We start from the raw sequence: 13217 nt of genomic DNA on the forward strand, positions 1-13217 counted from the left end.
TTTGTGATAATTTAGTCTTTTTTTTTTCTTTCTCTCTATTGCTATAGCAACATTGATATTGTACCACTTAAGGCACTTTACAGATAAAACTTTACTTAATTATTTTAATCAGGCATTAACTAAAGAACAATTTTGATCACTATTTCCATCTTAGGTGTTTTTTGAAATTGAGAGATCTAAGTAAGTCAGTGGTGGACCTGAGAATTTTGTTTTTTTAGTCCTGGGCCTTGACCGACACGCACAAACAACAAACTCCTACACAACATGTGTAGGAGTTTGTAACATGTGTAGGAGGAAGCAGTCTGTTCCGTGCACCATGAGAACTAAACCGGGGGAAAGTCCTAAAATGGTTTGGAAGAAGACGTTATGTAATCTTGAAAAGTACATTTGTGAACTGATGTAAAGCAACTTGAAAATAAACATCAATACCCAGACCTTTGTTTAATAGAAATACATTTTTATTCATCTTCAAAAAAAACATTTATAAAATAACTTTTTTTTCCTTATAAACTCTTCACATGTACGTTGATTTGTAAAAATAGAATACAAGAGAAAAAAACAGTAAAAAAACAGACTTGAAAAAGACTCTTGTCTCCTTTGTTTCTTTATAAATAGATGCTCACAGCATGAGACTTAAATAATCGCTGCTAATAAAACTGCTTTTTCTTTTAGTGTCATTTCATAAATAATCTGTGAATGTAAACAGTAGAAGAGCCACAGACTCGTATGTTAACATGTGCAACAGTTAAAGTCCCTTCAGTTAGAACATTAGATTAAAGAACGTAATCCTGAATAGTAAGTACAGTTTTCTGTTCTTTTTCTGGTTTGTAGTCGTTCAAATTTGGATTCATACATGCATGTTTGACAGCAGAGCTTAAAGGACATTAGCTCACTCACTCCTACAGATATGTAGAACTCAGATAAAGAGTTGTTCCCACAGATGCCGTGATCTGATGCTCGACAGTATTGTTTCCTCGTCTTGAAGGTCTGACAGATCGTCGCTCCAGTGGTCACTTCCGTTCACAGTTGCATGAAACTTAGTCGTACTCGTGGTCGCTGAGGTCCACCACGTTCTCCTGGAGACCAAAAGATTCAACATAAGTTTATTTTTTTATTACAAGTGGACAGTTCTCTCAAACAAAATTCAGGATTTAGTTTGTGGTGCACTGTAGATTTGAAAAACGTATTAATGGAAAAATAAATTCTTCTATGGATACATATACATTCTTCCTACTTCAAAAACGTTTAAACTTTTAAGTTGTGTTGCTAATATATTTTTTACTAGTTTTGTCTAGTTTGACTCCTTCAAAATTGATGATAAAAGCAGGTATATGACAAAAGCCTGTTTATTTTCCTCGTCCGGACATACTGCATATCTTCTCATCAAACGTCGGTTACTAACCAACCAATCAGGGATCGATAAAGATAATTGATGAAGATAATTATGTTTTCAGTAATGTTGCGAGACCCTATGTAATGAATCTATATCGTGATTGGTCAAAAAAACCTTTCTATGCAGTCTAGGGAAGGGCCCGTCTAGATAAACTCAAGAAATCACAGAGAAAAACACACATTAATACTACTAATAATAGATAATAATACTCGTTCTACTAGTGTTGGTCTGATGAAGCTTCATGAAGCAGAGTCATTGTTTTCAGAGCCCACTAGATGGCAGTCTCTGCACTATTTTATTTTGTTTTGAACTGTTCTAATGAAACATCACATCATTTTTTTTAACTGATGGCGCCACCTACTGACCTCTGAACAACATGACACTGTTTCATGAAGCTTTATCAGACCTTCACTACTTTCTGACCGTCTGCTGCCCAGATCATGAATATTATTTGATCAAAATGGATGTATTTTGTTTCATTTTATCTTTAAATATTATTTTAATTTAATTTTATGTTGCAACCACACAACATTGCTGCGTGCTATAAACGTTTTCTCATTCTGATCTGATCCATAAGGCATGAAAGAACAAAAATAAAATGTACATTTGGATCAAAGGCAAAACTGAAGGAAGACCCCCCCCCCCCCAGAATGTGAAATTACCCTTTTAATCTATCTTTATACCAACACTACGGATCTCAACTTGATTTTGGGTCAATTTAACTTGAAATAGCAAATGCTGTTTATTCAAAAATAAAATGTTAAGCACTAGAAGATGTAAAGATTGATGTATGACAGAGATCAAAGGTCAATGACATACAAATAAAAAATAGTTTTTAAGCCATGCCATTGTAAAAATAACAATACTTTTACACTTTATTTTAAAGCTATAATTTATAGAATATTTGTTCCCAATTTTGTGAAGGATGGGAAAGAAAAAGGGAAATAAAAACGTAAGAATGGGGGTAACATAAACGTTTGTGTGGCCCCACAGACAACAACAGATAAAAGGTTCCAGGGTGTAACATTAATACTAGTGTTGTACGTCACTCACCCATCCTCCCTGACTCTTCACCCAGGGCGCAAACGTCTCCATATAACACTCAGCATAGCTCTGCATGCGATGGGCGCCGCTGGCGCTGACTATTCTCCGGGACACTTCCATGGTCACGGCCACGCGTTGCAGAGTCGGACTGGCCGTCGGCGGCAGAGGCGGAGTCACCTCCACCTGAGTGTCGCTGAAGGTGTCCAGGAGCTTCGCGAACGACGCGTAGGAGAGACGATTCAAGCTGGTGCGGAGAAACGGATCCGTCTCGATCTGTTGGAAAGGACGCACGTTAAAAGATCTGCATGATATCTGGAAGTTTATTTGTGATCATTATACTGTCATTACGGTTCAATGACATTAGAATTAACAACCATGTTTGTTGAGAAAAACCTGTCACATGTAGACCAGACCAGTGGTTATTGAGTAGTTACAGTTACCCCCCCAAAAAATTAAAAGCCTACTACTTATGTAATAAATTGAACAAAATATAATACATGCAACTTCATAACTAACGTATTACATGAAAACTCTTTATAAACTTTGGGATAGAAGTGTCTAGCATGGGATTAAAACCTTTAACACTAAGTAAAAGTCCATTTAAAAAAAAAAAACTTCTGTTCTGGTCCAGGGAGACCATGGCAACATCTCTGTAACCCATTTTTTGGGTCCAGACCCACCAGTTGAGAAGCCCTGGCGGCTTTTTAAAAATGAGATCATGGCTTTTAAATATGTATTATGGTATTTGTTAAGTGTTTGGTGTTTTAGATGTTCATTTTGTGCTAATAGTTAGCTACAAGCTACTTGCCAACAAGCCTAAAAAGTCAGGTTGACACACCTGTCACAGGTGGTGTTCAGGTACCGTCGGAAACTTGAGGCGAAACAAGGCGGTTTTCTTGTTGTATGTTCATGGAAAATGGTTAAAACATTTTAATTCATTATATTTTATTAAACATCCCAATAAATCAAAGAGACCTGTTTCTATCGATGTCTTTCCAGAACCGCCAGGTTAACAAAATTATATTTGTTTTATATCTCTTTATATCTCTATTGTGTATTTCTTTCATTTGTTTTTACTGTACTCTGAATTCAAGCTTAAAAAAGTGCTTTTGAATTCCATCCTTCTAAAGAGAAGTATCGTCTGCCATGTTAAGGTGAGACAAGGTAGGACGCAAATCTCAGTTTCGACCATAAAGTTTTACCTTATTGTTCATGAAGTCTCCTTCCACACAGAGCACCTGGACCAGCTGTTGTACCACCAGCTCTTTATCCCACTCTCCTGGAAGAGACGTCAGGAGACAGATGGATGAACATGCAACACACCTGCCCTCGCTCACTTAAAGCCCGGAGTATCACATACCATAGCTATATATTCCAATATAGAAATGTAAATAAACCAAATAAACCACATACAATACAAGATCAATTGTCTATTAAGATATAACAAGCCATATTTGTTTTGTTTTTTTCCCATTGTGGCCTTTAATGAAATAAAAATACTTATAAAGGTAGAGAGAACGTTAAACTATAACGTGTGGAAACATTTTTTAGTTTAATGACATCAATCGGTCATGACGCAAAACTACAGAAACATGGTTTTTAGAGACGTTATTTTAAATGATTTATAGTAATGTCAAATTATTCCAGCTCTTATTATAACAAGAAGTGTTGTTTGCATAATTAGTACGGATCCACACTTCCTCATTTTAATGAATTCTCTTCAAGATAAAATTAATAATAATTGAAATTTTTAAGAGCATATATTTTTTCTTCTTCTTCTCTGGTGGTAAACAGACAGAAGACAACTGTGGTCCATTACTGCCACCACCATGGATGCGTTTTTTTCATGCAACGAAGCAGTGCATTGTGGGTTATATACAGCTCGGGACATCGATGTTCACTCGATCCCTCAAGGGGGGATTTTTCGAAGTTCACTCCGGCTGTTTTGAGAATGGCCGAGGATGGCATCAGGGATTCCCCCGGTGGGCGGAGCTGGAATGTGTCCTGGGTCTACCTCGTGGTCACAATTCTGTCCATAAAAGTTATAAACAGGGTATCTGATCCCCCATATTCGCGCATCATCAAGACTCCCCGAGGCGCACGATCGAATCGATCCATTCAGGTGTGTTTCTCACTCACCTGTCGGGGGTGTTTGAGGCAGAACTGGACATTGATATGGGCTTTTAACACTCGTGCTTCTTTGGGCGATCTTTTCCAGCTTCTCTGCCACCTCTTCGTAGAACTCGGGCGGGTGGCCTACGCACAAAACATTAAGTTATTCAACACCTATATCTTGTTTTTTTTTTTTTTTCTTCTACTTCCTCCTCACCTGGAGAAATGGCACTTCCTCCAGCATACGGTCCCGTATCGATCGACAAGGTGTTCGGTCTTTGAGGACGAGATTCACCGCCTTGTTTTTCCTTCTCCGGATCCCTCGTCTTTTCCCGTTTCGCCTCCTCTCGCTCGCTCTCCTTCTCTCGCTCCTTCTCTCGTTCTCTCTCCTTCTCTCGTTCCCTCTCCTTCTCTCGCTCCTTCTCCAGGTCTCGCTCCTTTTTCCGTTCCCTGTCCTCCATCTTCATGCTGAAGAACCTGGAGAGCCTTTTTTTTATCTTTTTCTGGCTGTATTTCTTCTTGCTCTTCTTCTCTGTATTTTCATCTTCCGAGGAGGACGATGGAGACTTGGCGCCTTCCTGTAATGGGTTCTTATGTTTATATTACAGCCACTCCACAGTAACATTGTCATTGTAAAGTGTTTTATTTGTAGTTCTTTCGGGATTAATTCATTATGATCAGTAATAGACTTAATTGTTGTACTTTTAATCTCAGTTAAATAGATACAAATTGTTTCTTTTTTTTCTGTGATGTAAATGAACGCATCAGAAAGCCTCAATGTCTACTTCAGGGTGTAGCTGACTATTGTTTTCCAACTCACTAGACGTTTCTGAATCCACCCACCTGTTCAAACATGCTAAGCCATAATTGTCTTTTCTGTACTAACGCTTTTTCATATCCTTTGTTTGTAAAGCGTCTTTGTGTGTCCTAAGAAGCTCTCAATAAATACAATGTATTATTACCATTATTAAGAAGACACAACAACAAAAAGAATCTCCCAAAAGGAAACTTATAAACCGAAAAAGTATAGATAAGATAATATAATAATATAATAATAATAAATATGGGGAAAAAAGAACAAACTGTGACTATAGTGAATGAATAACCATAATGTATTATTATTATTTGCCTTATTTGACACCCTATTTAAGTTAGTTACTTTGATACTATCAAAGAATACATCTCTCTAGATTTTAGATTTAATTTTAAATGTTGTTTCTCTGATAGAATTTCACTTTTCTTCATTACATACATCAAATAGGTCAAACGTGTCACTGATAATGGTGTAAGAATTGTACACCCTATTGAACAGGAATATTTTACTTGAGGAAAACAAGTGTAAATACATGATAATAACAACTTGCCATTATAAATAATTTGAAAAAACTAAAAGCAAAGTATGGTAAATCTATGCTAGTGACCTGTATATTTGCTTGTAAGCCAAGACAAAGGTTTGTTAGTAGTAACCATGACTGAAGGGTGAAATGAGAATAACACCAGGCACTGGTCAAACTCCACTTTTTTTTTATGACACCTCACTGTTATTAATCCATGTTGTAGTACATGTAGCGGGGCTTACCCGTGATATAAAAGACACAAAGGTTACAAGCTGTTTTCCTACCTCAGCCGGTCTTCCTTTGCCGTCTTTCTCCAGAGAGCCGTTGGCCTCCTTGCGGTGACTGTTGCGAAGTGGAAGCTGCTTGAAGAACTCCTTGATCCCCGACTTCTTCTCGTCTGACGAGCTGTCATCCTCGGCTTGGGACCCCAACTCGCCCTTTGGTTTGTTAGCATCTCTGCCGTTTACACTAAGGCGACAGACATCCTATGATACAACCCATTTTTTCTGGAATTTCCTGCATCACTTATAGCGATATAATGTCCCTTCATGTGAACTTTAACCTCTCTGAGCAGGTGTTTTCTCTCCTACTATTTGCTTCCACTTCTACCGTTTGACACGCAAACGATATAAATTGACAATATAGAAGAATTAAACGTAATGATATATATATCTTGACTTGACTAAAGGCACCAGTGGGTCTGGTTCTGTTTGAGGTTTCTGCTGGGACACATTTTTCTATTCTTTTATACAGCGTTTTTTTTAAACTATAAAGTCTCTTTAAATCAAATCAGAAGCGAGTACCTGTACTTGTTGTGGTCTTTGTAGGTTCCTCCCACTCGGCCCGGCCTGTCCGTAAGAGGAATGTCGAGCGTCCGATGAAGGAACGCCTTTAGAACCAGATTAGTTTCAGCTTTGATCTCCAGGAGAGAGATGGACGACACCGAGGAGACGGAGTGCAAACGCCCGTCCGTCTCCGACATCACTGTCAGAAGACACAGCAGGAGATAAAGAATGGAACTCGAAGTCATACTGAACATTTCCCTTTTTGAACCCGGTTTCATTTCCTCTATGACCTTATAACGCTGGGAAAAAAACTATAGATACACTTTTAAATGCATTTTTAATTAACTTATTTTAGTGTTTTTCTTCATAAGTTAAATATAGCCAGGATGTTTATTTCCTGAAAGTCAAAGCATTGTCACACGGCAGCTGCTTTAAATTCCTGAAGTTAAAATGTGGTCGAACCAGTTATGATGGATACTGGAGTCAATTAAAGCAGACGTCATTATTTATTAGATGCGTCAAACAAAAGTAAACAATCAATCAACCCTAAATAATCCTCTTTAAAAAGCTCTATTTTTTCAACTTTAACTCTGCTATTCCCCCCAGGATGAACCAGAGATACAAAGACCTCGTACCTCCTTCTATAGTGGGCTGTGTGTGGCACTGTGATGATCTATGGAGGGCGACCCAGGTCGTGTGCGGTCCGGGCTCATTGAGGTGGGGAATAAAACTTCCTGGAGTCCAAGACGTGTTAAAACTTAAAAGAAATACACAAAAAACAATCAGGATGTGTTTTACTGAACCCGTCAACAACATCAGACATACATGTATTTCTACCATGATTTAATGATAATAATAGTAAGTATGTAAGTAATTTTTATTTATATAGCGCTTTTCCAGACCAGGATCACAAAGCGCTTAAACAATCAAAACAATATTCAATAAAGTATATACTTTAAAGGTCAAGATAAAACTGATAACACAACAGGAGTTCCAGAAAATCAAATATAATAATAAAATGGGACAATATTCTATTAATCTATCGACGAAACTGTGAATACGTGGAAGAAAATGCATCTATTTATTATCTATTATTGGTTAATTTAAATCACATTTTATTTGTTTTTTAAAAACATTATTACACGTTAATCCATTTGCAAGTGTGGGGGTCACTGGTCTGACGTCATCGCAGTGAAATGAATGGCCCATGCTCTGAAAACATGTCCGTTCGAATGACGACAAAACATCTACCAGGAGCGACTTTTCCAAAAACTCAAACGTCATTTAAAAGGATTATTCGGCGAATAAAGATGACATTCAATCGGAAAGTATCGATCCGATTGGCTCTCGATAAACACCGGCCGGAGCTCCAGGAAATAGTCGCGCGTTAAAAACACACACCTTAGTAACAAGTACAACAACAAATGCATGTCCCTGTGAGTTTTACACACACTTTTGTGTAGTAAACTGTTAAAAAATAACAGTAAAAACGAGCCAAAAAGCGCCGATCCAATTTTTTGGATAAAGTGTGTAGGTTTACCGTGATCCAGACAAACGGTCTTCTTTGAAGAACACCAGGATGTTGAGAAGTCCAGAGGATTTTAGGATCAACTTCAACTTAACTTTACTTTACCTGCTTCTCTTCTCGCCTGGTCCAGACTTGAAGAGTTTCGGTGACGTCACTGCGGCGCCATAGGGAGGAGCGTGAGTGGTTGTGATCCGGTAGAGAATAAAAGCAGCGAACAATAAATAAAAAAACAACTGATTTAAGCATAACCTTTGAGAAACTGAATAAGAATGATTGTTTGAATACGTTTTAAAAGTGTGGTTGTTGACTCAACCGTGGAAGTCCAGAGGAAAGTCTTTCGTGAAACATCTTCAAATTCCCCCACAAATATATCAAAAAGTTTTGATGTCGCAATACTAACTTGGAGACTCCCGAGCTTTACACACAAAGGAATGACGTTTATTACTTGTACTTTTAATTTATTTATTTTATTAACATTTTTATTTAAGTCAACGAAACAATTTGATGAAAAATATCCACAACATTAAAGGATATTTACTTAATTTAGTTTAAAACAATAATTCTAGAGTCAAAATGAGTGGCTTAATATTTTAATATGGTTAAAATATACCTTTTTTTAATTGTAAGGAAACATGTTAACATAAATGATAAATGGAAAAAAAATGAATGACAACATGAAGACTGCTTTATCAACAAGAATAAGAAGCCTAAATAAAAACTATTCTTATTTACATTTCTTGTATGATTACAGATTAATATATATTAAACTAATAATATATTTGTAAACTGATGTCAAATGAATATACATTAATTTAAAGAATATACGTGTGTGTATGTATGTGTGTGTTTAACTTTCAGTTTGCACAACTAGTGTGGAAAATACACCTGGAGGTCCAACTTGACACATTTGTAAATCAGAATCAGAAACTTTTATTACCAGTTTTGTAAGTTGTTTTTAATATATTTTATTAGTGCAGATTTTCTTGCAAAAACAAACAAAAAATCTATACAAACAGGTTACAGAAAATACAAAAAGTAATGTTGAAAGTACGTTTACAATCCATTTTTTATTTATTTTATTAAGTAAAACAAACATCCAGATCATACAATCAAGTGTTTTCATTAAAAAGATGTAGTCCTTAATGTAAAAGTTATACAAACTGTATTGATTCTGACTATAAACAAGACAATATGAGCATCAACATCATGGATACATTCAGTGAGAGCCTAAAAACATTCAATCACGGGTCAAGATCGTTCACATTTGAACTTCTCTCCGCAGCATCAATGCTGTTCCATGAGGAATGTCAGCTTCTATTGTGTGCTTTAAGTGGCAGCCATGCCTGAGCCTTCATATCCTGAATCTGGGCTGCAGCCTGTTCCTATTTGTCACAGTCCACCGGGACGTGGGAGCGACTTGTGTTTGCGAGCAAAAGAAAAAAAGGTTCTCAGATTGAATAGACACGACTTTTCAGTGATAGCGAGTCAGCATTAAGTGTTTGGCGTCGTCTGTTCCGCTGCTGAGCTATAAAAAAACCCCTCACCTTTGATGAAATATCAAGATATCATATGCATATATATATATATACAGTATATATATATATATATATATATATATATATATATATATATATATATATACACAATAATTAAATTTAACTATTTTTTTTCTTTTTATTTTATTAAACAAGAAAGATTTTTGTTGGCACATTTTTTAAATTCCTAATGTTTATAAAAATGGATACAGAGAGGTTGCATGTAAACTAGATATAACTTTATTAGAATACATTTTATTCTTATCACTATATGTATATATTTGATTTTTTTGAAAAATCATTGTAATATGTTCTCCACATAACTTTTCCACATAACAATTTATTTTCCTAAAGTACACTAGATATTGTTTATTAATTATTATTTGTTATCACTTATAAGCACAAATCCAGAATTAATCTAAATATTAAAATGCTATTACATGCCTTATCTAAATATTTAAATTTTTCACTTTGAATCAATTTTAAACTTAAAAGATGTATGTATGTTGCCATTGAATCCATATAAAGAGATTTTTTTTTTATTTTAAGGTTTTGTAGATAATTGTGTCTCAAAAATCAATTTTCTAGTGTCATTAAATAAACATGTAAAACTGTGCTTTGGAAAAATTGGTCTAAAAATGCGAAAATATTTATTTAAAAATTAGTTAAACGTTAATTTGAGTTTTGAATTAAATAAACAAATCAACAGATAATAATTAAAAAATATATTTTTCTTTTCAAAGAAATTACGGATGTGTCAAAAAAGCTGTAGTTTTTGTTAAAAAACAACTACATTATAAATATAAATAAAAGTCTCTTGGAGTCACCTTCAGTGCAGGTCTTGGCACAGCCCCCCCCAAACCCGTCCAGCGTCTGTCCTGTATCATGACACTGGTACAAGGATTGGGAGTGACCAGACCAAGGCCGGACGATGACTCTGGATCAAGTGCGCCGTCGCCCAGAAGACCTGGAGGAGAGTAAAGTAGTCAACACTCACCATCTCTACTCAAGAAGTATGAAACTTACTTACAATCGTCTTCTTCTTCTTCTGCTGCTCCAGCTCTTCTTTCCTCCCCGACGACTCCAGCTACCGAGTGGACCCTCTTTCTATCCTCCTGACCTCCCTCCTCCCATCCCTCCATCCCTGCGAGGGCCAATAGGGAGCAGGGCGACAGGGTGAGGCCCTTCCTCTGTGACAGGAAGTGAACAGCAAACACCCAGAGACCTCGAGCGGCGAGAGGTGGAGTCGGGGGGAGTAAAGAGATGCAGATGTTTGATTGCTGTAAATAGAGAGGAAAGGGTCAGGAAAAGGTTGATACTGGACAAAAAACGTGCTGCTTCAGTAGTTTCACTGGTTATTTTAACTCGCAATGTTGTCTCTTTTAGAGAGAAAAAAAAAGTATCTTGTCTCAATATAAGTATATGTTTCAACTCAATACTGCAGTGGTTTCAATAAAAGTAGATAAAAGAAGTATTTCCTTTTATTTTGAAGGGACTTTTACACAAAAATAACATAATTTATTATCTTTATTTAATCATAGTAGTAAGTAAGTAAGTAAGTCAGTAATTTTTATTTGTATAGCGCTTTTCCAGACCAGGGTCACGAAGCGCTTAAACAATCAAAACAATACTCAAAAAAGTATATACTTTAAAGGTCAAGATAAACCTGATAACACAACAGGAGTTCCAGAAAGTCAAGGAAAAGCCTGAACAAATAAAAACGTCTTAAGATGTTTCTTAAAGGAGTCACTGTTAGGCTATATTTATTTTATTTTATTTTTTATAGTATTTTAGTGGAAGACGTGAACATAAACAATGGACTAACACAGTAAAAATTAGTCATATACATGAAAAACAAATACACTGTTGATAAGAGAGAAAAAAGTTTGAACTTCCAGTATATTCTTTTGTATTTAAAAAAAATCCAAATGAAAATAACACACAAAGGAAAAAATGTATGTAAATATAAATAAAAATAAATATAATAATAAAACAAAATTGACCCAGTTGACTGATCTAAACTGATTTTGTCCACAAGGATTCAACTACAGTGATGGTTCAAATCCCAGGTAAAGCACATCTCCCCTGAAGTTTCAATTAGCCTATAATGTTACATTTGTCAAATAAATCACGTTGGTCTACATGTTTCCATGACAACAGAGGAAGTCAAACCTCCAGAGGAAGAGGGTGTCTGTGGGGCATCAGGATGGAGATAATGGGCCGAGTGCTGATGCAGCGATACTGTGAGGTTCAGGCTCAAAGACTCAAGATTAGTTCAGGGTCTTCTGGGAACTCTTGTTTATGATGTTCAAATCTTCTTATCTTTTTTTTTTTTTAATCGTCACATAGTAACCTTTACACATCATTTACTCATCATTTATCATGCCTTATAAGGATGTGTTTGTGTGACGAGGTCAGCAGTTTTGTTAACAATCTAATGTAGTGACGACATCTTTGATTTTATAACATTAAATCATCTTAAAATGTAGTTTATTTTTTTCAGTTTTACGTGTTGGTTTGTTGAGAAGTCGATTTTCATTCTGTATTTGTGTCACTGCAGTGTTTCATCATGTGTTTGGATGGAGCTTGATTTGAGTTGGGTGTGGGGTCTGCTGACAGGAAATCCACAGTCACATAGGCAGGAAATGCTGCTGTAAACCAAGTGAGAAATAAACAAGACATGCTAATGACCCTGATGCTGGAGATCACATCAGCGTAATGACGGCCCAGCTTCTTCTTTTAAAAGAACTTAAATTTGTGTTCATACTTAAAAAAAATGGAAGTTCTTCTGCATTTAACTTGCAAATGTTCATGGACATATGAATATCTTATGTAAATGACCATATATATATATATATATATATGCCCTTTAAAGTATATACTTTATTGAATATTGTTTTGATAGTTTAAGCGCTTTGTGACCCTGGTCTAGAAAAGCGCTATACAAATAAAAATTACTTACTTACTTACTATATATATATACAGTATATATATATACCCCATATGACCATATTTTTTTCTTTTTTAATTACATGTTTATTTTATTTTTATATATATAAAATATATTACTAACCATAAAAAAAAAAGATACGTATATTTAACAATATACAGAATTATATTTTGAGAAAAGATTTCCATTTTTTGGTTTGTATCATGTATTTGTCATAATAGCTTTTGATACTGTATGTTATGGATTTGTATTGACGAGAATCTGGTAATAGGATACAGTGACAACTATTCGATTGGTTGTTATACTGTTGTAAAAAGGATATATGTGTAATATTCTCGAGTACTTGACTCTGGTGTTGCAGAATTTACAGACCACATGACTCTTGACAAAGTCGTTACTGCTTTTATTTGTTGAAGCCAAAGTAAATCCAATCATCAGCTTTAAAAGCTGCTGGAGTCGACTGTATCCTCTTGTACCCAGTCATTGCTGGGATTTCAATGTTCATAAAGCTGGGCAGGATAAAATGGCAGGAA

The 13217-nt window shown here is 35.7% G+C and overlaps 1 protein-coding gene and 1 long non-coding RNA gene across 2 annotated transcripts; both read right to left on the reverse strand.

Moving 5' to 3' along the window:
• Nucleotides 1–436: 436 nt before the first annotated feature.
• bcl2l12 (BCL2 like 12) lies at nt 437–8345 on the reverse strand. The gene is made up of 9 exons (XM_087810084.1): nt 8212–8345; nt 7307–7428; nt 6690–6870; nt 6171–6354; nt 4767–5127; nt 4577–4693; nt 3640–3716; nt 2447–2710; nt 437–1076 (listed from the first exon to the last, which is right to left on the reverse strand). The coding sequence occupies exons 3-9, from the start codon at nt 6866–6868 to the stop codon at nt 1038–1040; spliced, it is 1221 nt and encodes a 406-aa protein (XP_087666210.1). The 5' UTR covers nt 6869–6870; nt 7307–7428; nt 8212–8345; the 3' UTR covers nt 437–1037.
• A 794-nt stretch (nt 8346–9139) lies between these two features.
• On the reverse strand, nt 9140–10806 carry LOC148065225 (uncharacterized). Its single transcript, XR_015713457.1, has 2 exons — nt 10765–10806; nt 9140–10701 (listed from the first exon to the last, which is right to left on the reverse strand). It is a non-coding gene; the product is annotated as an uncharacterized LOC148065225 (long non-coding RNA).
• Between the last annotated feature and the right edge of the window lie 2411 nt (nt 10807–13217).

This window comes from Callionymus lyra, chromosome 15 (assembly GCF_982586985.1).
Source record: "Callionymus lyra chromosome 15, fCalLyr1.hap1.1, whole genome shotgun sequence".
Classification (NCBI taxonomy): domain Eukaryota; kingdom Metazoa; phylum Chordata; class Actinopteri; order Syngnathiformes; family Callionymidae; genus Callionymus; species Callionymus lyra.

Bases quoted from the DNA above. Each gene is read 5' to 3' on its own strand.
- bcl2l12 (XM_087810084.1), bottom strand. From the start codon at position 6,868: ATGTCGGAGACGGACGGGCGTTTGCACTCCGTCTCCTCGGTGTCGTCC. The intron at 2,711-3,639 runs GTAAAACTTTAT...CCTTTCCAACAG, and splicing joins GAGACTTCATGAACAATAAG to ATCGAGACGGATCCGTTTCT. The intron at 1,077-2,446 runs GTGAGTGACGTA...TTTGGTCTCCAG, and splicing joins TGAAGAGTCAGGGAGGATGG to GAGAACGTGGTGGACCTCAG.